The sequence below is a fragment of the Vombatus ursinus genome, unplaced genomic scaffold, assembly GCF_900497805.2.
Source record: "Vombatus ursinus unplaced genomic scaffold, bare-nosed wombat genome assembly UNPS02009132.1, whole genome shotgun sequence".
NCBI lineage: Eukaryota > Metazoa > Chordata > Mammalia > Diprotodontia > Vombatidae > Vombatus > Vombatus ursinus.
This window is the reverse complement of record NW_020948910.1, coordinates 4,304,475-4,328,594: the sequence shown is the minus strand read 5'-3', so window position 1 is coordinate 4,328,594 and position 24,120 is coordinate 4,304,475. Positions and strand designations below refer to the sequence as shown.

General features: G+C 38.0%; 1 protein-coding gene across 3 annotated transcripts in view; it reads left to right on the top strand.

The window, feature by feature from the left end:
- Positions 1–498: 498 nt before the first annotated feature.
- The window catches only part of PHACTR2 (phosphatase and actin regulator 2), a 173,581-nt gene continuing 149,959 nt past the window's right edge, over positions 499–24,120 (top strand). For all 3 annotated transcript variants that reach the window (XM_027850729.1, XM_027850730.1, XM_027850728.1), the window contains exon 1: positions 499–747. In XM_027850729.1, coding sequence (XP_027706530.1) covers positions 702–747 — 46 coding nt within the window. In that variant the 5' untranslated portion in view covers positions 499–701. The remainder of the gene's footprint in view (positions 748–24,120) is intronic.

Genomic DNA, 24,120 nt, shown 5'->3' with positions numbered 1-24,120 from the left:
TTTAGGTGCTGAAAACTAGGTGAGTTAACTTGTTAGCCTCACCTAGTCTCTCTCTCCCAGCCCAATCATATTTGCTCCAATCCTGACTCAGATACTGGATGGTTACTCCTTAAAAGAGGCAGTTTTTCCCCCCAGCATTTTTAAAGGGAAATACTTTTTTTTTTTAAGTGAGAAAAACACAGCCAGAAAAAAAAGAGGGAATTCCTTAACCTCTCCGTAATATTGCATAATAAATAGAGGAGGGGGACACCAAGGGCTATAAGAACTTTAGGGAAAAAAAACATATCTTGTTAAACTTAAGTACCATGACTAAGTACTTCAATTTCTTTTCAATCAAGCCTTATAGGATCAGTTAACTTGGAACCCTTTGTGTTAAAGGGGAGGGTCCTGGTCTGTGAGCAAACTCTGGTTTAGTTGTACCAGCTAGGGACTCCCTCCCTACGACCTTTGACCTCGGGTAATCTGCATAGAGGAATGACAGGCATTCAGTGGAACAGGAACAGCGGAGCTGGGTTGCAACAGGAGGTGGACTTTCAGAAAAGCGTGAGGGGCCGGCGGGAGGTGCCGGAGGAGCTCAGACCAGAAAGCGCATTACGTGGAAGGTGAAATGAACCTTCGGAAGCCCATCGGGGAAAGAATACATGACCAAAGGACCAAGAGAACTGCATGATTGCTGGCCCCTGGCCGGCTAACGTGCAGAGATGGGCCAGACCTCAGTCTCCACGCTGTCTGAACAACGTTCTAGTGGTGAGTAGAGGGAGAAGCCTCTTTCCTCCAGCTGTCTGTCCGGCGGGGCTGGCCAGCCAGATGTAGCTCTCTCTCTCTCTTTACAAACGGTTTTGTTTTCTCGAACTTAAGCAAATGTAAAATTGAGGGCAACGACATTACTTCACCAGGCTCATTTTCCTCTGACCTATTAAATTTTATCCGTGAGCCGATTTGGGAAGCTATCCTCAATTCTTTGTCAAAGAAAAGTAGAATGCCTTTGGGGGGAGTTATAGCCGATTTTTTGCCTTAAAGGTACAGACTCCCTTTTGGGGGAAAGATGACTTGCTCGATTGGGTATTAGAGTTGTTTCTGAACATAATTTGATTTGGGTAAAGCAGAAATGAACTCATTCACGCAAAAGCTTGGGGAAAAACTTAAGCCAGACGTTCTATAGTTCTTTTCGGCGACAAACTTAGGGAGCATGAAAAAGCTATTTGTGGTTTTGTGTGCAATCTAGCAACATAGCAATACACAACTGAATTCTTTTTTTTTTAACTGTTTCAACTGATTAGGCTTCTTCATTTAAGATAGTAATATTGTTGATTGCCTTTCCTCATTGCAACTGAAAGTTCAACTTTTATGTAGCCAATCTTAACTAGCTGCTAGTTATAAAAATTGAAACTGCTTCATGTGATGTTATTTTGTTATACACTTTAGCTTCAAGACTTAAACAAAAAAAAAAAACAACAAAAAAACTCATCGCTTTTATTGCTAAGGGTTAGAGTAGATTTCTTAGAATTGTCCAGTATATTTCTGGGTTGTAAAAAGAGCGAGCTTTCTCTGCGTGTGTATGTGTGTATGTATGTATGTATGTGTGTTTTAAACAAAAAAGGGAAGGAAGGCACATCTGGCATTTCCCCAGCTGTGTAGGGATAAACAACCTCGTGGTTAGGCAATGAGAAAATAAATAATGAGAGTATTTTGGTATTTTTATGCTCAATATTTTAGAAGTGCTTGGAAACCTATTTGATAACTTAGAATAGATATACTTGGACAATGTAATTTTTTTTTAAAGACAACCTTGGGCAGACTTGACCAAGGGACAAGGCACAGATTCCTAAGTCAGTACCAGTAAGACTTATAATCTGTTTGTCCAATTGTAGATATATTTTTTCACCTTAACATTCTTTTCTGTGTGGAGTTGTTTATATCCCTGAAGGCACAGCTTAGTTCTCTGAAATACTGTAAACTTTTACTTGGGGTTTATATTGGTGCCAAAGGAATGATGAGTTTTCTGCAAAGAAATTAAGAAGTAAAAAAAAAAATCAGTTTTCTTATTAGTTGAGTTCAGTTTTAATGGCATGTGGCATCAAAGACATCTCACTTTGATCTTGTGACTTTTGTTTACTACACATTTGATTTCTGCAAATAAGCCACTCAGTGTGGTGACTTCCTTTGTTCAATTGAAAAGCATTCTGACTTCTTTCCTCCTTGTGCCTTGGAAACCAGAGTAATACAATGTTTTTCTTTTTTTCATTTTCTCCAATAAAGAAGTCTTGAATTAAATCAGTGCTTTAAAATAAGTTTACTGTGCTCTCTGGATCTCCCAAAACATAAAATGCACAAATCTTTAAAATAACAGAATTCTTAATAAAAATTGATGATAAAACCAACATGTCAAAAACCACTGAAGTCTCAGTGATGTGTTTCCTTTACCAATAGATGCAGATTGCACTCCTCTATGATTTTGGTAGATGGTGTTCAAAAATCCTTTTAGCCAAGAAATGTATATAACTTTCTAGGCTGCCTAGTGAGAAGGCTGTCCAGAATTAGCTATACTGGTCCTAGCTAGACACCTAGTCTATCACAGAGCTCCCATTCTAGGCCTGCCAGATTTGTCTTCTTCAGGGTATCACCTTCAGGTCATGATGTGTTGTCAAAGCAGGTAGGACCTTACTGGAAGATTATACCAAAAGATCACATAATTTGCAAATAAATAGAAATGATTATTACTGCTGAATGACTCCCAGGAAAATAAATAACTTCTGTCTAAATTTCAGGTCTGTGTTTACAGAAGCATTTACAGCTATTTACAGGTAGAATGGTAATTCTGATTATCTGACATGCAGAGTCAAAGTTACGTTCAATAAGATAATACTCATTTCTGAAATCACAGGTATGTAGGCATAGAGTAATCATCTCATTCCACATAATTTCTTCAAGATCACTTTTGCATCATTTGTTTTCCCTGCAACTTTGCAATGCTATCCTAAATAAAAATGGCTTTAGGCCAGCTTTTTGCTTGCTATGTATCATAACTTGTATATACCATGTCCATGTCAGAGGCAGCTGGTGGCACCGTGGATAGTGCCCTAGACTAGGAATCAAAAAGACCTAAGTTTGAATCCTGCCTAAGATACTTAGTAGCTGTGAGACTGTGGACAAGTTACTTAATCTCTATCTGCCTCAGTTTCCTCAACTGTAAAATGGGGCACCAAGGGTTGTTGTAAGGATCAAATGAGTAACATATGCAAACCTCAGTATGTCAGCACAGTGTCAAGCACAGAGTAGGTGCTATATACATATTCATACCCTTCCTGGTATATTTTCTTCATTCCTTGTTGGCTATTTAGCAGGGATGTTGTGAGGATCAAGTGAAATAATATTTGTAAAAAAGTGCTTAGTACAGTGTCTGGCACACAATAGTCATTGAATAAATGATCAGTCCCTTCTCATCTCTTTCCATTGTATTTCTTCATTCCTTATTAGCTATCTGGCTGTGGATTTAGTTCCCTTTGGAACCAGGCCCCTATACATTTTTTAAGTCTTTTAAGGGCAGGTAGGGATTACAAATACAAAAAAGAGCCTTATCTTTTCTAGCTTATTTGCACATAGCTGTTTGCATGCTGTCTCCTCTATTAGACTGTGAGCTTCTTGAGAGCAGAGATTGTTTTTGTTTTTTCACCCCTCTCTTTGTATCCCCAGACCTTAGCATTCATAGTACCTGGCACATAGTGTGCACTATGTTAATGATTATTGACTGGACTGAACTTTTTCACTTAGCTTATGGAAAATCTATTTTAGTGCTCTAGCGTTGGTAGTACGCTTAGAATTTTTAAAAAGCCCATTGAACCTTCTGTTACTGAATCTGGAATTCCATGGAGGTGTTATAGGTCACCCATTTACTTTCTGCTCATTACTCTGAACTCAATTACCACACCTCAAAGATGTGAGGTGAGATAGCTCAGTGGATAGAGCACTGGGCCCAGAGTCAGGAAGACCTGAGTTCAAATCCAGCTTGTGTTACCCTGGACAAGTCACTTAACTGCCTCAGTTTCCGCAACTATAAAATGAGAATAGTTTCCAACGTGGTTGTAAGGATCAAATGAAAGTTTATTTGTAAAGCACTTGTTACAGTACCTAGCAAATAGTAGGCACTATATAAAAAATGCCTATTTCCTTCTCCTTCTCCCATCTCACAGTTATTTGTGAGGATTAAATGACATAACATGCAAACTGTTGGTAAAACTTGAAGAGCTGTATAAATGCTATAAATAAATTATTGTCATTTTCAGATTCTTTTCAGCTCTAAATCTATGATTCTTTGAAAGGACTTTTCCTTCATACCCCCACTCTCATCCTTTTGAAATTCCTCTTCCTTTTCTTCAAGGTCTAATTCATATTACTCCACTTCTTGACAGATCTTGCTTCCTCCCATTTCCCCTTGGAAGTGACCTTTCACCCTCCTCAAATTTTTCATAACTCTTTAGATATCCTTTGCATGTATTTCTAATTTGTCTTATAGTGATTCATATGGATGCTTTGTTTTATCCTATTAGAGGATAAACTCTTTAAGGATGGAGGTTATACTTTATATATGATTGTAATAACAATAATAATAAGCTAGCTTTTTTACAGCATTTTAAGGTTTGCTAAGTACTTTATATATACTATCTCATTGGTCTTCTCACGAACCTTGAGGTGCTGTTATTATCCTCATTTTGCAGATGAGGAAAGTGAGGCAGACAGGTGTTAAATGATTTGCTCAGGATCACACAGCTAATCAGTATACGAAGCTGGATTTGAACTCCAGTCTTTATGACTCCAGGCTCAGGGGTCTAACAACTAAGTCATCCAGCTGCCCCTAGATGTAATATAAATCTCTAAATAATCTTTGCTGTTCCAAGCACATGATTGATATTTGTTTTACTCTGTTGGGGAATCAAATCTTTCTGCTTGACTTCGCATTATTTCCTCTGAATGTTAGAAATGCACATTCAGAATGCATAATCTAGCATAATTTAAAAACACAGGCCAAGCACCACCTGTATGCTACATACTCTGCTAGACACTGGAGATATACCAAGAAACACATGAAAACAACCCATTTGTATAGGAAGCATACATTCTCTCCTGAAGGTACGTATATAGATAAACAGAATAGATAAAAATTGATTTTGAAAGGGAGGCAGTGATGTGAGATGGGGTCAAAACAGGCCTTGTGTAGAAGATGGGAGCTTGAGTAGAATTTTGAAGGAAGCTAGGGATTTTGAGAGAAAGAGGTAAGGAAGAGCTATGTACCAGGCAAGGGGGCTGCCTGTGAAAAACTATGAAAATGTGAGATTTAATACAGGAAGGCCAACTTGGCTGAACTGTAGGGTGAGTATATTGGTGATAAGGATGAAAATGTAAGTTGGGATAAAGTGGTGAAAGGCTTTAAATGCCAAACAGAGTAATTTATGTTTAATGCTGAAGGTAAATAGGAAACCACTAAAATTTATTGAGTAAGAAGAGAGTGACATGGTCAGATTTGGATTTAGGAAAATCAGTTTGGCAGCTATGGGGAGGAAGGATGGGAAAGGGAAGAAACTTTGATATGGGTAGAACAAATAGGAGCCTATTGAAATAGTACAGGAAGGAGATGCTAAAGATAATCATTACCACAGTGTTGACTGGGTAAGTAGAGAGAAGTGGACATATAAGAAAATTATCATAGAGATAGAAATGACAACATTTGACAGCTGAGTGGATATGTGGAGGGTGGGAGAGTGAGGAATTGACGATTACCTGGAGGTTGTGAAAACTTGGGCCTCTGAAAGTATTGTTGTGCCTTCAAGAGAAGCAAAGAAGTTCAGAATAAGGGTAGGTTGAGGGGAATAGTGTCTGGGGGAAGATAAGAAGTTTTGAACATGCAACAGAAGTGATATTTATTAGAGGACCATAGATTTGTATCTGGAAGGGTCTTTAAAGGTCATCTTGTTTAATCCCCTTATTTTTACAGAAGAGGAAACTAAGGCCAAGGTGTAGAAATGTTCATTGATTTATACACAGTCACAGTTTGTAATGACAGCAGCAGAATTCGAACCCAGACGCCCTCTTTCTTCCAAAGCCAATGTTTCTGCCACATTATCACCAAGTCTCCTGAGGAATTGTGCTGAGAGTTAACAACATAACTATTTGTATTCTGAAGTAGATAGGTGGTTCAGTGGATAGAGTGCTGGGCCTGGAGTTAGGAAGACCTGAGTTTAAATCAGGCCTCAGACACTTACTAGCTGTGTGACCCTGGATAAGTCACTTAACCCTGTTTGCCTCCTCATCTGTAGAATGAACTAGAGAAGGAAATGACAAACCACTTTAGTATCTTCACCAAGAAAACCCCTATAGGGTCACAAAGACTCAGACAGGGCAAACATTTGTATTCGACAAATTTTGTCTTAGATTTATTAGATAACTGGGCTAATGACCAAGCTTCTGACTTTAACTAAGCAATACGATTGGGGCAAATCACTTTATCTCTGTGATCCTCACTTTCCTCATGTATTCCTCATATCCTCATTTTCCTCATATTGTCCCCTCTCATTGGGGACAATGAGACTTATGCTTCCTATCTCATAGGGTGGTGAGAAGAATACTCTGTAAACATTAAAGCACAATATAAATGATCCTTCTGGTTGGTTGTCTTGCCTCAGTTCTCCTCCTACTCCAGAACACCCTCTACTCAGCTGTCAAGTTCGTCTTCTTAAATCACAGGTCTGACTATGTCACCCCTTTTATTCAATAAGTTCCAATGGCTCCCTGTCATCTCTAAGATCTAATATAAAATCTTCTGTTTTGTATAAAAAGTCTTTTATAAACTTCCCCCTCCTACTTTTAAAGTCTTCTTACATTTTGCCCTCCTCCGTATTCTGTGTGTTTGAGTGTCACTCAATTCTTCAGCATTCTACCTAGTTATCCATACTCAGAATTCTCTCCCTCCTCCTCTCTATCCCTTACCCTCCCTGGATTCCTTCAAATACAGCCAAAATCTCACCTTCTATAAGGACTCTTCTTGATTCTCCTTAATCTTAGTGCCTCTGTTGATTATCTCTAATTTACCCTGCATAGATTTAGTTGGTACATAATTGTTAGCATGTTGTCTCCTCCATTAGACTTTGAGTTCCTTGACAGTGGGAAGTATTGTTTGCTTTTCTTTTTTTCTTTTAATTCAACTTTATTTTGTTTCCAGGTCTGAATTCTTTCCCTCCCACCACCCCTGCCCCCTCACCTTTGAGAAAGCAAAAAAAAAAAAAAAAAACCAACAAACCATTAAAAAAGTGTATAGTTAAGCAAAATTAATTCTAATATTGGCCATGTTCCTATAGGAATATAATTATAGATGTATGTATGTATGTATGTATATCTGTATATAGATCTTTAATAGATCTACATATATTATCTATATATAGCTATATCTCAGTCTACATTCTGAGTTCATCACCTCTACCCGGAGGTGATTATTTTTGCTTTTCTTGTGTCGTTAGTGCTTAGCCTAATCCCTGCCACATAGTAGATGTTTAATATATGCTTGTTGACCAACTGGCAGAACTACTAGACCATGTTAAAATGTATAATCATTTTTCTTTGTGCCTGAAAAAGACTATGCCATGTTAATTGCTCTGGCCCTATTTTTCTTGTTTTTTTCCTTAAGTCACTATTTCATCTTGCTTTCTTTATCTCCATCTCCACCCTCCCCACTAAACTAAGAGGAACTGCCCAGTTTTGGTATTTCCATTAGAATACCATGCTTAGAATGTGACCTCCATGTGTTCTGGGGTCAGTTTTCACCTATTTTTTTTTATCCCCAGTGTTTAACTCAATAGTGTTATAAGGTTTGCAGAGTATTTCATACGTATTGTCTCATTTGATCCTCACAACAATCCTGTGAGATAGGTGCTATAGGGATAGCCTGTTTAATAAATGCTTGTTGGTTGATGGACTGGTCTCACCACTATGTTGAGGATAAACGAATCCAATATCCTCATTTTACAGAAGAGGAAATAGAAGTGAAATGGGTTTTCCAGGTCACACCCATTTAGTGACAAAGTCTAGAACCTCCATAGTTCAGAAATCTTGGTCAAAAACATTTATTCCTAGCTAGTGATTTCTATCCATTAATCTTGTTAGACAATTTTTTATCAGTTGGAGTTTTTTTAAAGTCACAAATAGTGTTTCTTTCAGTTCTGTGAAAACCTGTTGATCAGTGAATAACCTTCAGCATAGCACCATACCATGCAAGCAAATTGTGTATATTCTCTGACATATGTATACTTTGATAGAATCCTAAATCTTAGTGCTGAAAGGACTTTTAAGTTTTGTTCATCTTATTTTTTTCTATGTAGGCAGAAAAGATTTTGGGACCTATTGGTTAAGTATTTGGATATGTACTATTTAGTGTCTCATAATGTGTTTTTGTTGTTGATGTTTTAGATGAAAGAAAAGAGGGAATTAAATTCTTAAGAAGGTGAGATGTTCCCAACTGTCACTTTAGCCAGACATGACAGCAGGTACCAAGTCTATTTCTCACCTGAATATAACCGTTGTTTGACACGAGCTATCTATTTCCATATTTATTTTAGTTTTTTCTTTTGTCTTAATGGAGAAAATAATAGAGAGTTGTCTGGAAATTAGAATGCTTTTAATCCATTCTCATCTGAAGCATGAATCCTTTCTATAGGGTGCCTGACAAGCAGTCAGCCAGCCCCTGCTTGAAGACCACTAGCTGCAAGGAGCTTACTGCTTCCTAAAGCAGCCTATTCCACTTTTGGATCGCTCTAATTGTTAGAAATTTCTTCCTGAAATGAGCCAAAACCAACTTCCTTATAACCTTCATCTGCTGGTCCTAGTCAGTCTTTTGTAGCCAAGAAGAGCAATCATTCATTCAACAAGCATCTCTTAAGTCCCTACTATATTGCCCATGCTGTGTTGGAATTACAAAGCACAAAAGGAAATAGCAGGAATTGGCCTTGAAGAGCAAGACCAAATAAGAGGCAATGACAATAGTCTAAAGAGCATTAGATTTGGAGTTAGAGGACTTGAGTTCAAATTCCAACTCTGCCACTTAGTGCCTATGCCACCTTAGCCATGTCACTGTGTCTCTGAGCATTGGATTCCTCATCAGGAAAATGAAGGAGTTGAAATTAATCACTAAGGCCCTTTCCTCCTCTAGATCCTATGATGCTATACGTTTAAGGCCTGATTTAGGGTAGGGGCAATGGGAATTGAGAGGAGGGAACAAGTGGAAGAATTATTTCTGGGATAGAAATAGGGTGAAGTCATAAACTGGATGTCAGGCATGAGGAAAGAGGAAAATTTAAGGATGACACACATGTTTAAAGGATGGATGATTCAAGGAATGCTTGTTACATTAACAAAAATGAGGAAGTTAATAGAGGAAGGTTTTAGAAGATATTAAGTTCATTTTGGGACATGGAGAGTTTGAGGAACCAATGAACATTCAGTTGGAAATGTACAAATAAGCATTTGGAGATGTGGAACTGAAGCTCAGGAAAGAGTTCAGAGTTTGATATAAGGACTGGGGTGACATCTTCCAAGAGTTGATAACTGAAGTCAGGGAACTTGCTTGGAAAGAATAGGTAAGAATGGAGTTGACACACTTGGGGATAGGAGGAACAAGGATCAATAAAAGGGCCTAATAATTGATCTTTGTAGTTAGTGAGATAGAAGAAAAAGTTGATGGAAGAGTTGTGAAGTACATCAGGAGCCAATACCGTCACAGAAGTCCATAGGAGAGCAAGAGACTAAGAATCTCAGACTTTTGATTCTAAATTCCATGACTCCTACTATAAACAGATAGTGGGGAAAAGTGCAATGTATTTCATTGTCTTCTGGAATATAGAGAACATGAGTACAGTGCTGCCAGAGGTCAGTACCTGGAAAGATCAGAATTTGCTGAGGACTCAGTTAGTGAAAGTGGAATTGAGGTACTTGAAAAACTTTTTCAATTGATATATTACATGATTCTACTAAATAAACAAACATTTTATCAACTTCTTACTATGTGTCAGTCTTAACTAAGCACTTGGGATACAAAGGAAATGTGAAAACAGTCCCTGCCCTCAAGAAGCTTACCTTCTAATGAGGAAAGCAACATATATAGATAAATAACATGCAAAGTAGATCCTAGGTAACCTTACAGGGTAAGGTACTAGCAGCTGGGAGAACCAGGAGAGGCTTACTGTGGAAAGTTATACGTGAAATGAGTCTTGAAGGAAGCCAGGGATTCTAAGAGGCAGAGGTGAGAAGAAATTTCAGAAGAGCACTTCAGACATGGGAGATGGCCAAGGCAAAGGCACAAAGATGGAATTTTTTGTGTGAGGAACACAAAAAGCAGGTGCCTACTTGTAATGATTGACTGCAGTGTGTATGAAGTTGATCTGTGTGGAAGAAGGCTAGAAAGATAGGTGGCCAGCTTGTGAAGAGTTTTAAATGCCAAACAGAGGAATTTGTATTTGATCATGGAGATAATATAGGAATTTGAGTAGGGGGCTCTGCGACATGGTCAGATTTGACTTTAGGAAAATCAATTTGGCAGTTAAATGGAGGATGGATTGGAGAGGGGAGGGGAGATGTTTGATGGAGGCACAAAATAAGAGGCTATTGAAATAATCCAGGCAGGAGATTAAGATGGACTGAACTAAGGTGATGGTTCTGTGAGTTGAAAGATGGGGACATATGAAAGGTGTATGGAAAGGACAGAATCTGGCAGTCTCATAGTCCAGGGTTGGGGTTTGGCAAAATGAGATTGATAAGTTGGTGTTGAGGGAGGATGACAAGTTGAGGGTGACACCCAGGTTGTTAACCTGGGTGACTTGAAGGACACTAATGCCTTCAAAGAGTTTTTATTTTGTTTTATTTTAATGTTTATTCAAGACTGCCTCTGGCAGCACTGTATTCATGTTCTCTATATTCCAGAAGACAATGAAATACATTGCACTTTTCCCCACTATCTGTTTATAGTAGGAGTCATGGAATTTAGAATCAAAAGTCTGAGATTCTTAGTCTCTTGCTCTCCTATGGACTTCTGTGACAGAATTGGCTCTTGATGTACTTTTGTATAGATAGGATAGTGTGCCTTCTTTTTAGCAGCTAGGTGGTGCAGTGCCGTAGAGTTCAGGCCCTGGAATCTGAAAGACCTGAATTCAAACACTTCCTGTCTGTCTGACCCTGGGCAAATCATTTAACTCTATCTCTACTCAAGACATCTCTAATGTTTATTCAAGACTCAAGAACTGAGGAGAGAGACTAGAACTGGATAGGTAGATTTGGGAATCATCTAGAAGGATTATAATCAAACTGAATTGATGAGTACACTAAATGAGAAAATATAGAGAGAAAAGAGAAAAGAGCAAAGGACAAAGTTTTGGAATACACCCACAGTTAATGGGAATGATATGGATGGTGATCCAATAAAGGAGAGCGGGTCAGAGAGGAGGAAAAGTAAGAGAAGCCAGTCATAAAAACCCATAGAGAATAGAGTATTTGTGAAGAGCTAGTCAGCAGTGCTAAATGCTGTAGAAAGGTCAAGGAGGATGGGGATTGAGATAAAGCCATTAGATTTGGTTAGTAATTTAGGAGAGAAGAGTTTCAATTGAATGATGAGTTTAGAAGTCAAATTTCAGAAAAGTTAGAAGAGAATGAAAGAAGAGGAAGTAGAGATGTGCAGTGTCCAAGGTTTTTTCCAGGAGTTCAGAAAAAGGGAGAAGAGATTAAGGACAATAACTACTGGGTGTGGTGGGATTCAGTGAGGATTTTTTGGGGAGTTGAGGGAGATTTGGTCTGTTTGTAGGCCCCAGGGAAGGAACCAATAGATATAGAAAGATTGAAGATTAGAGAGAGAAGAAATGATTGTGGAGACTATCTGCTAGAGAAGATCAAGGATACATAAATGTAGAGCTATTGGTCTTGGTAGGAAGAAGTGTCACTTTATTAGAGACTAGTAAAGGAGGAAAGTTGGAGTTGATGCAGGAAATATGACATGTCTCTCACCTCCCAACTCAAGAAAGAGAAGGACAGGGAGCTTTTTGTAAGTAAAGGGCCTCTTTTTTTTTCCCAATGAAATATGAGACTAGGTCTTCATCTGAGGTGGTGGAATGAGGAAGTGCTATGAGAAGTATGTTGAGGGAAGGTTTGGAATAGCCATTGTGGAGAGTAGGACACAAAATAAATTAGGAAGGAGTGGGAGGGTTGCTTTGTTGCTGTGCAGAGCCAGTTAAGATTAGATAACATAAATTTGCATGAGAACCAGTCATTTTTTTCCTGATGTGTTTGAGCCCCAGTTAATGTTTTCCTGACTTGCTGCAACTTCACTCAAAAGCATGCAAGTAGAAGCAAAGGAAGAAGATGGTAGGAATGGTCCAGGGTTGGGGTTTGGCAAAATGAGATTGACAATAGAACTAGGGAGCAAGGGATTTGAGAGTAGGGGATAAAGTAGGATTAAATTTGTTCAATAAGAGGGAGAGATTGGAGATGGAGGAGAGGTGATGACGTGGGTAAGTACCAGGATGACTGAAGGTCATCATGTAGAGTAGTGTAGGAGTAGTAAGGCATCCAAGGGAGGGGATTTATTTTAGGAGTTCATCCTCCTGCTTGTCTGGAGGGTCAAAACAAACAAACCAAAAAAAACCCAACCCAATTCATTCATGGCCAGGACACTTTGTTTTCCTGATTTCCATTGATTACTTTTCATCCTCTGTCTTGGTGCTGCTCCTATAGGAAGATCTTGGTGAGAACTAATAGCTCTTTCATGGTGCCATGGAAATTGTGGTTCTGCCAAAAGTTGGGAAGCTATCAAGCTTTCCCATTTTCTACTGTATTTAGATGTTTAGCTTTGTGTCAGTGCCATGTAGACATTCACTGGCTGTTTCTCTAAACTTGCCTATCTGTTTATTTCCATTTTAAAGGTTATTTCATTCATGTACATTCCCAGAAAAACCATGGAACTTTCTCTTCTATTCTCTTGTCCCTTAATTATAGTTCAGATGGGAATTGCAGGGGCTGGGGGGCAATGTTGGGTAGCAAATGAGAAGAGTGCTACTGACATTTGAGTGATAACATTTTATTAAGATCAGTTAGATGAATGAATTAATGGGGAAAAGGTACTTATTAAGCATTTACTATTTGCTGGTGATACAACTACAAAAGAGCGACTGGCTCTTCCCTTTGCTAAATATACCCTTATAAGGGTATATTCTTCTTATAAGAAGGGTAGTTTAAAAAGAGAAGGGATCAATTGGTCCCAGATCCAATAGCACTACTTTTTTTTTTTTTTTTTTTTTTTAGTGAGGCAATCAGGGTTAAGTGACTTGCCCAACGTCACACAGCTAGTATGTGTCAAGTGTTTGGTCTAAGGCCGAATTTGAGGATTTGGACTCAGGTCCTCCTGACTTCAGGGCTGGTGCTCTATCCACTGTGCCACCTAGCTGCCCCAATCCCACTGTTCTTTAAAGAACTTGAAGATCATTCCCTACTGACATTGAGCCTACATTTCTTTTGTATAGATAGGACAGTGTGCCTTCTTTTTAGCAGCTAGGTGGTGCAGTGCGTAGAGTTCAGGCCCTGGAATCTGAAAGACCTGAATTCAAACACTTCCTGTCTGTCTGACCCTGGGCAAATCATTTAACTCTATCTCTACCTCAATTTCATCATCTGTAAAACAAGAATTAATAATAGCACCTACCATCCAGAGTTGTGAGAATCAAATAAGGTAACATTTGTAAAGTGCTTTGTAAACCTTAAAGTACTATACAAAGTGCTATTATACTTTGCTAGAGTGGAAAGATCTGCTATGCATGCAGAACATATCTGTTATCATTTGATTTAAGTTATTTGGCTTAGGAATAGGTTCTAATTCAATTCAGCGAACACTGAATGACTACTGTGTGCAAGGGAAAGATAGGAAGGGGCCAGATTTGAAGGGTTTTAAAAGCTACACAAGATTTTAATCCTGGATGTAATAAGGAGCTATTGGAGTTTATTGAATGGGGCAATGGGGAGGGCAAGCATTTACAAGATCAAAACTGTGGTTTAGGAAAATTTCTTTGGCCATGGAAAAAAGATGAAATCAAGAGTACATGAAGATAGAGCAATTAGTTTTGTCAGGAAGTAGGGTCGCTTCGTTAGAGACTACTAGTAATGGAGGAGAGAGAGTTCACAGATTAGTAAAGGGTAGATTGTAGTGGGGAGAGATTTGAGGTGGTGAGAGCCATGTGCAGACTCTTGCTTTAGTCCAGCTGTGAGAGAGAAGGGATGATGTGAGTGGAGACAAGGAGGCATAGGAGGGATGTTGTGAAGGTAGGAATGCCAAGATTTTACCCCAGATTGAGACCATTAGGTCCTGCTCAGAACCTTCAAATTTATTTTCCTTTCCTTTGGGACTTGGCTCAAGATTAATAGTCATTTTGAAACATTTTTTTTAATTGCAGGAAAAATGTTATTGACTGATAACAAGTTATTACCTTCCCCTCCTAGGAATGTTTGCATTTTACTCTGCTGCTTAATCCTTAGGAATGTCTATCCCCTGTTGGAATTTCAAGTACCTATTGAGGGAGCTAGTGTTGGGAGTGCCTTCCCCAGACTCTCAGAATTGGGCCAGCCTAGTGGCTGACCATTTTTAAAGCTGGCCTCGCCATTTAGCATGTGCATGTACAGCATAAAGGATAGATTTAAAAACATTCTGCAGCTCTAGGTGTCTATAGAGACTGTTTCTTAGTAATAGATCAAGTTCAATAGCAGTAGAGATCAGGAGATGATTTCAAGTTCACATAAAGGCATCAAAATGTGAAATATCTATGATAACTCTATTTGACATTGTAGGCTAACCTTATGAGAAACAATATTGTTCAAGAAAAGTGGTCAATAGGCTTAAATTGCTTGTGTTCCTGTGTGTTGTTGACCTGTGATTCATAATTTTGCTAATGCTTCATCAAATGCATTTACTAATGTGCCTAATAGTCAGTAGGCAAACTACTGGAATGTTGTCAGTTTCTTGTTTCCACTTCTGGCTCAGGACATTAGAGTGGCGGTTAAGGACCTCAAACTTCTAAAAAAAAAATTGGCTCACATTTTTAATAACCTATTCTCCTGTTGGTACTATATGTCTCTGAGACATAGCCTACAATAAGTCTTTGAAGAAGTGAAAAATTATACAGATAGGAGAATCAGTGCTAACAAGGTAGCAAGTGAAACATCCTGGAAAGTTCTCACTTCCTTGACTGAAGAAAAAGATGAGGGAGTCATGCCTTTCATTGTATCCCAGGAGCTAAGCACAATACTATTATCATAGTAATCATTCAGTCAATGCTTGTTGATTTGACTTGACTTCGGGTCCATGAACTTGGGTTTTCAAAAAATATGTATGTTTTGATCATATTTCAATATAATTCTTTTCCTTTTTAATTTTATATATTTTATTTTTGCATTTAAAAACATTCTAAGAAAGTATCCATAACTCAAAGGGGACCACCAAAGGGGTCCATGACTCAAAAAAAGGTTAAGAACAGCTTGTCTGAAAGAGATGAGACACTAATACAAATAGCTATAATACATAACATTACACCAAGACTGTATTATTTACAAAATAGAGTGTTACTTGAGATCAGAGAGAAGTTCTAACCTTTGGTAGATATAGCAAAATCAGAAGAGGAAGATGACTTAGAGAGAAAGATAATGAACTCAGTTTTGGACATGTTTGAGGTGCCAATGGTACCTCCATATGGAATTCATATGTCAGTGGAACATGGTGGGTCTGAAATTAAGAACACTAGTCAGGGCTGGTGATAATGGTTATGGAGAAGCGTTAGTTGAAGTAGAAATGAGACTGCCAAGGAAGAGAATGTAGAGAAAACAAGAAAAGGGTCAAGGACAGATTATTGTGGCAGCACTCACATTTAAGGGACAAAAAGAAGATAACATGCCAGCAAAAGAGAAGCAGATAGAGGTATAGAAGAAATTGGAGAGAGAGAGATATCTCTGAAATCGTCTGGTAAGAGGGGGTGGTATAAGGTATTAACCTGGAGAGTGGTTGAAGATCAATCCATCAACCAATAAACATTTATTAAGCCCCTAATATTTGTCAGGCACCGTGCTAATCCCTGAGCATATAACAAGAGGCAAAAGACAACCCTTGCCCCTAAGGAGTTTATAGTCTGAAAGATTAGGTCTGAAAAGGAGCCATTACATTGGGCAGTTAGAGTTACCTGGAATTTAGAGATAGCAATTTTAATAGATTGGTAGGGAGAGGGGAGAACAAGCTAGAACAGAAAAACAGTGAATTTGTGAGGATATTGAAATCTCATGTCTACATACATCCTTCAAGAAGTTTAGAAATTAATGGAAAAAGAGAAATGAGATAATTCCTGATTGGGGTAGTCATAGGATCATCATTTTAGAGCCACAGTTCTAGATCTTAGTGGTCATCTAGTCCATTTTACAAAGGAGAAAAATGATTTTCTTAAAATTTAATTCATTCAAAGTCACAATGGCATTAGGTGATCGAGGCAGTATTTGAATTCTTGTCCTAGGCAGCAAGGTGGGCAGAGGATAGGATGCTGGGCCTGGAGTCAGGAAACCCTGAGTTCAAATGGGGTCTCATATGTTTACTACCTGTGTGACTCTGGACAAGTCACTTCTGTCTGCCACAATTTCCTCACCATTAAAATAGGAGTGATGATAACACCTGTCTCCCATGATTGTTGTAAGGATCAAATAAGATAAACTTCGTAAAGCAGTGCCTGGCACATAGTAGGTGTTTCATAAATGTTTGTTCTCTCCATTATACCGCCCTGCCCCTTAGACTTTTTTTTTTAATCAGGGAACCCTGAATTTATTTGTAGTCAAATAGGAACAAACCAGTTTGCAACAGAGAGATTAAAGTTGCATAAGAGAATCAGGAATTCTATCTGGAGCTATAAATTTGGTAACACCAATTAATTTCTCCAGGATAGTCATACTTTAGGGATATGAATTCCCATTTTAAAGGAAACTTCCTGAATCAGTCAACATTGCATGTCACATGCTTCTCAAATAAAGCAGGTCAATCTGGTTTCAATTGGAATTTTACTCTTGCTACTAATGTTTATCTTCCCCTAACTTGAACTGGAAGTAATAAAAATACCTGAGATGTATTAGCCAGCTGTTAAGTTGGTCACTGTTGTCTTTCATGTTGAAGTATTCCCATTCAAAAAATACAATTTCAAGAGGATCAAAAACCAGGCCAAAACCCTTTTTGTCATCCATTTTGTTCACGTCATAAACTTCTTCCCTAGTGAGTCAATGATCTGGTCCATTATGTTAGAACTTGGAAGTCAAAGTCTTCTAAGAAGAGTGGCATTATTATTTAGAGAGAAGGACCAACTCCTTGGTTTTGTCATAGTGTGTGGGGGGCACATGGGGGACACTCCCTAAGGGCTTTCTGCTAAGAGCACTGCATGTTAATTAACTCCAGCCAGAAATGGAACCAAAGAAATGGGGACGAAATGAAAACTGGCGTCTGTGTTTTCTAATGTGGGAGTGGGAGGAAAGTTTTAAAAAAAATTGAAATTTAGCAAAATAAGTATGAAAAGGGGGCTGAACCCTTGCTCTTCTGAGTTCTGAAAAGAAGCAGTCATTTGTTTTTAAAAAAATCTCTTTTGAAATGTTCCCTTTTGGAAAATTGTTAGCCTTTTATTTCCTTTTCAGTTTGTACTTTCAAGGGTCCTTCCCTTTGAGCTTTGAGCTCTGTTTGCAGTGCCCAGCACAGTATGACATAAATTCCATTTAATTTTAATTAAGGTCTTGAAAGAGCTGTTTCTAAAAGGTATTTCTCAGGCTCCTGCTTGGAGCCAGGAGCAAGTCAGAACTGAAGGCCTTCATCTGAGATAGATGGGCTGATCCTCTGTTGTACTCTTTCTTCTGGAATGAAGATGAGTTCTTTAAGTGCAGTTTACTTTGTTAGCTGGATATCAAACCAAAATAACGAAATAAAACAGGTCAGGATTAATACTGCCAATGCAGTACTATATTTAGAGAAAGTATCTTGGATTATAAAATAATGTTTTTTTCTACTGTGAAATTAACTTTTAAGACTGTTTTCATAAAGCAATGGCCTCCAAAGTTAGGATTGGGGGATAAAACACAAGGACCTGACCCCAAAGATTGTTTGATTAAACAGTGAGTGACTGGGATCCATTCTCATGTAATTGCCAATCTTGGGTTTTGTCTTGACCATATTAACCCTTATTCCCAAATACTTCCTCCTCTTCAACCCCCCTTTCCTCTGCTGTTCAAGCTCACTACCTCCTTTCCCCAACACCCAATTAAAAGCTAATCAATCACCAGTCACTGTAGCTTCACTAGTGCCATTGAGAAAATTTCTGATACTCAGATCACTTCATGGCTTTAGCAAGTACCTCTCAGAGAATGGGTTCTGCTGTTAGGAGCAATGACTGGTGAGTAAGAGCTCTGCCTCCCATATCATTTTGGGTAGGACAGAGTAAGTCACACAAGATGAGCAGGCATGGACGCATTGTGATCTGAATTAAAGATCAATCAATCTGGAGTGCAGATATATTATGTTACATCATATTATATTATCTTTCTCTCAAAACTATTCCTTTTCCCATTTTCCAAATCCCAGCGCCATTGTTTTACAGATGAGGAAAATAAAGGCTCAGTCATTGGGCCAAGGTCATATGGACTTTGTGGCAACTAGGTGGAACAGTGAATAGAGCTCTGGACCTAGACTTAGGAAGATCTGAGGTCAAATCTGGTCTTAGACACTTACTAGCTATGTGGCTGTGGTCGAGTAACAACCTCTGCCTCAGTTTCCTCCATCGTAAAATGGTAATCAGAATAGCACTTACCTTGCAGGGTTGTTGTGAAGATCAAATTACTTCTAGATTGTTTTTTTCTAAATAATATTATTTATTGTACTATTTCTAAAGCTCTTAGAGTATCTGGCATGTAGTAGGTGCTTAATAAATGCTTACTTCCCACCCCTCCCTTCTCTTCTACCACTATCAATGGCACAACCATTCTTCCAGTTACCCAGATTTTCATCCCTGTGTCATCTTTGATTTGAGGCAGTGTGGTGTAGGGAAAATAGTACTAACTTGGGAATAAGAAGAATTGGGTTCAAATTTCACTTCAGACACAGCTACCCATATGACCTTGGGCAAGACCAGGAGTAGGGAACCTGCAGTCTCAAGTGAAGTTTGGATTCAGTCAAAGGGCTGCACTTAAGGACCTAGAGGGCTACACATGGCCTTGATGCTGTAGGTTCCCCACCCCTAAGTAAAACACTTAACCTACTTGGGCCTCTGTTTCCTCACCTGTAAAATGAGGAAGTTGGATTACATAGCCTCAGAGGTCCCTTCCACTTGTAGAACTATGTTCTTGTGCTCTTCCCTTACCCTCCTTTTGTATTCATGACAGTTGTCACATCCTTTTTACTTCTATTTTCAGAGACCTCACATCTCTTTCCTTCTCTCTGTTCACACAGCCACCATCTTGTTTTCTTCCTTTTCTTCCCTTTGGGCCAAATTTAAGCCCTATATTTCACATCATAACAAAAGTCTTGATAATTAACCATCCATAGAGATAGCCCACAACTAAAGATGATACTTTTGCTGTCCAAAATATGCCCAGAATTCTTTAATTTCAATATCATTGCCATAGTAATTAAACATAATCAAACATCCCATAGGTCTTAGGCAATCATAATCTACTTACATTTACAATGTACTAGTAGAAGTCACTAGTTCTATAATAGAAGGAAAATTATTTTATAATAATGATCCAATCTTCTGAAATGAATAGAATCCATAATTTCAGAGAGCTAGATGCTACATATCATTATAAAGTCAAGCATGGAGAATTATTTTTTTTCCTCCAGATAATATCACATCCTTTGTTTTCATTCATTAAACAACCATTTATTAAATGACATCATGGAACGGACTGAGTTTAGATCCCACCTTTGATACCTGCTAGTTCTATGATCTTGAGCACATCCTTCAATGATTCTGATTGTTTCCTCTTTTGTGAACTCATTTTCTTCTCTGCTTGTTTCCTCTTCTGTGAACTCATTTTCTGCTCTGCTGTAGTTCTGCAGAGAAGGCAGTGGGGACAATCTGGATTTGTATTTATAGGACCTAGATTTAAATGCTGATTCTGCTACAAGGTTTGTGTGTTCTTGAGCAAGTCACTTAGCCTCTAGATTCCTCTCCTATAAAATGAGAGTTGTGGAGTACATGACTTCTGAGGAGTTTTTTCCATCAGACTACACTCCTCTAGACTTTATCCTGCCCCAGAAACCTTTTCATTCTGGAAGATCTCTTCAGCTCTGTTACTCATACCTGGGAAGTACCCTCTGCCTCTGGACTTCTCCCTTTAATTAGAGGGCTTCTCCTAGAACTTCCATTTCAGATGGACTCCCAAACCAGCCATTGATCTATTGCTTCATTTCCCATCAGTCTGCTCTCCTCTGGACTTCTCTCTACTGTACCCCCAATCTCCTTTCAGCTTCCTTTTATGTGTTGTCTTCCTCATTAGAATGTAAGCTCCTTGAGGGCATGAATTGTCTTTTTGCTTGTATTTGTATTGCTAAGGCATGGTGCCTGGCACATAGTAAATGCTTAATAAATGTTTATTGACTGACTGACTTTCTAGCTCTGAACCTGACAGGGTTGTTGTAAGGCTCAAATGAGATAATATATATAAAGTGCATTATAAATGTTGTTTGCTGTTGTTCAGTCATTTTGGTTGTGTCTGATTCTTCATGACCCCATATGGGGTTTTCTTGGCAAAAATACTGGAGTGGTTTGCCATTTCCTTCTCCAGCTCATTTTTTACAGATGAGGAACTGAGGCAAACAGGGTTAAGTGAATTGCCTAGGGTCACACCATTAGTAAGTATCTGAGTCCAGTTTTGAGCTCATAAAGATGAATCTTTCTGACTTTAGGACCAGCACTTTATCCACTGCACCACCTACATGCCAACTGTTATTACTAAAGTATTTGTCTTAGCAGATAAATAATTGAGATAGTCTGACTTTATGGAACTTACAATGATTTAGAGAAGAATAAAGCATATACACAAATATTCAGTGGTATAGAATCACTTCAATAACCATATTACAGAATAGACTATAATAAAAGCATAATTTGGAGGCATTAAAAGTGCATTAAACCCCAGAAAAATGAAAATTTGTATTTTGTCTTAAATTTGTAAATAGGTAACCAGTAGCTTAATGATTAAAACAGTAATCTGATTGAATAAGAGTCTAGGAATGATAGAAATGCCATGTAAAGGGTTGAAATCCTTGGTCCTAGTCCCAACTCTGTCTCTATTTGTCTGGGTGTAGTAACATTTGCCACCTGAGCGTGTTTACAAAGCTCATGGAGATCCTTGGAGAGGGAAATTCTCTATTGGTAGAAATGTTTTTGTTCTTAAATGTCACTTCCTTTATAGTGTTCCTTTTCTATGCCTCATTCTTCTCATACTGTATGCTTTCATTGTCTTGGATGTATTTAATATCAAGCAGTGACATATCCCTTCACAAAGAGCTGCTAAAATAAGAAAGAAAATGAAAAGGAAGATGCTAAAGAAAGATCTTGTTAGAACACCTGTCAAACAAAGGGGGAGTAAATGTAATTCTGCCAAAAAAATAAAGCAACTTTATGTCATGTTGGTAGCTTAGCCATATTTCATACAAGACAGAACAAACATTTAGCATTACATTAGTCTATCTGTGCAACACTCCAGGATTACTTTTCAAAAGTCATATACTTCTTTCTAGAGAACATGAAAAAGAGCAGTGTATTGTAAAGACCACTGGACATGGATTTAGGGAGAGCTTGGTTCTAATTGTGGCTCTAGATCTTATTCTGTTAGATATGTTATCTTAGGCAAGTCTCTTCTCTGAGACTCAATTTCCTCATCTTACAGATGAGGATGGTAATAGTATTTGCACTACCTGTTTCATGGGGTGTTGTGAAGAAAATGTTCTGCAAACCTTATTACCACATAGCTTTTTAAAACATGCTTAACTTTGGGGGCCTGAAGGCCTGATGATATGAGACAGCTTCATGTGACACCCAAAGGAGAATGACTTTCAGGGCACAAATGCTTCCTTCTGATCTTTGTTCCATTATACCAATAGAGTGTGATCTCATTTAGGTGGATGTTTCCTATAGTGACACAGATTGTACCTGTGTCTCTCCTTTGTTACTCTTGTCCTGTCTTCCCATCAGTTCACCACAAGGGGTCTGCCCAAGTATTGAGGTCTTCTTTGAATTCTTTTAACATTATCTGGATACAAATGGAGCATATAGACTGCCCATTCATCAGTTGTCCCTCAACTCATGCTACAATTTCTCATTTTACAATTCTGTCATAACGTCCTTGCAATACTTCTCACATAATTGATCATTTGTGTTTTGTTGTAGTTTATTCTATCCACTGTCTGTCTTTTCATTGCTCTTTGGATACTTCACTTTTTCAAAATTGGATATAGTACTTCGTAACTTGAAGGCATGCAACATCATAATGTTGGATTACTAATTTGTATTGCCACAATGGGAAACCATGGTTGCCTAAGGCAACAGTTGTTTTACACATAAACTCAATTGTAAAATCTTAAAAAGAATAGATTATTATAAGCCATATCATCTGATAAAGCAGAGAAGAGCAATGGAATGTAAAACCAGTTTTAGAAATTCTTAGCAAGAGATACAAGAGATATATTAACTTTGAGATCAGTCCAGTGATCAATCATGCCTTCAGAGGTCTTGATAGTGAAACATGACTAATAGGTATGTAATGATGCATATGTTTTCAGATGCGACCAGTATGCAGAATTACTTTTCTTGACTGTATAATTTACTGAAAGGGCGATGAGGGAATTATTGGGAAGTGAAAGTTTTGGGGTTTTTTTTAATTGTACCAACAAAAAATAAAAAGGAAAGAATATTGCAATATCAATGAGATTGTAACTAAATAAGTAGATTCTTTAACCTTTTATTCCTACCCCTCCAAAAAACAAAAAAAGAAAATAAATGAAAAATTTTGTAGATTTGTGATATCATTAATTTGGACATTTACTCCAGTGATACAGATTATGGAGTAAATGTCCAAATGTCTGTGACTTTGTAACCCTTACCCCTGTCTTCCCATTAGTTCACCACAGAGGATCCATTCAACATACTGGAGTCCTTCTTCACTTTGTCTTGACATCATGAAGACAATAGTGGGGCATCCCGGCTATCTACCTGTCATTAGTTAAACTGTGAGCTGTCCATATTCTCTTCCTATCATACATTTCTGTGATGACATCTTTTGGTCCTATCCTTTAAAGTTTCACATTGGTTATATGTTGCAACCTGTTCATATTTGTGATATTTATTTTTAACCATGAACTGCTCTGTTATTCTCTGTGTAATTGTAATTTTAAATTCTTCAGAGACCACTGTATTCCATGTCCCTTTGCTATACAACAACAACAGTAGAATGTTGGTTTTAAAAAAAAGATAGGTTTTTGCTTCCCGGAGTAGCTTAGAGTCATCAAAGGAGCCTTGCAATTTCTTAAAGACAATCTAGTGTACTTTTCTCCTTCCTCTTCAGCTCTGACCAAACTCATAGTCCATTTCTATCAGATGATTTCTATAGGTTATCCATCCAAATACATGTCATAATCATAATCTTTTTTTTTTTTGTGAGGCCAACGGGGTTAAGTGACTTGCTAGGGTCATACAGCTAGTAAATATCATGTGTCTGAGGGCAGATTTGAACTCAGGTCCTCCTGACTCCAGGGCCAGTGTTCTATTCACCATAATCATAATCTTAACAAAAGACATTCTTTATCTACTTGGTCTTTTCTCTATGAATGGTTAGAACAAACTCTTATGATTATTAAATCCTGCTTTTTCCCTACTAATGCCCTCATTTTTGATATCATCAATTCACATGTAGATGAATCTCATAAAGATTTTATATACATGGGAAAGTAGGCATATTAGTCAAAAGCTGTTGATATTCTCAAGGTCACCTTTCTAAATACATATTAATAAAGTCTGACTTTTTTTCATGCCTTTGATTTCT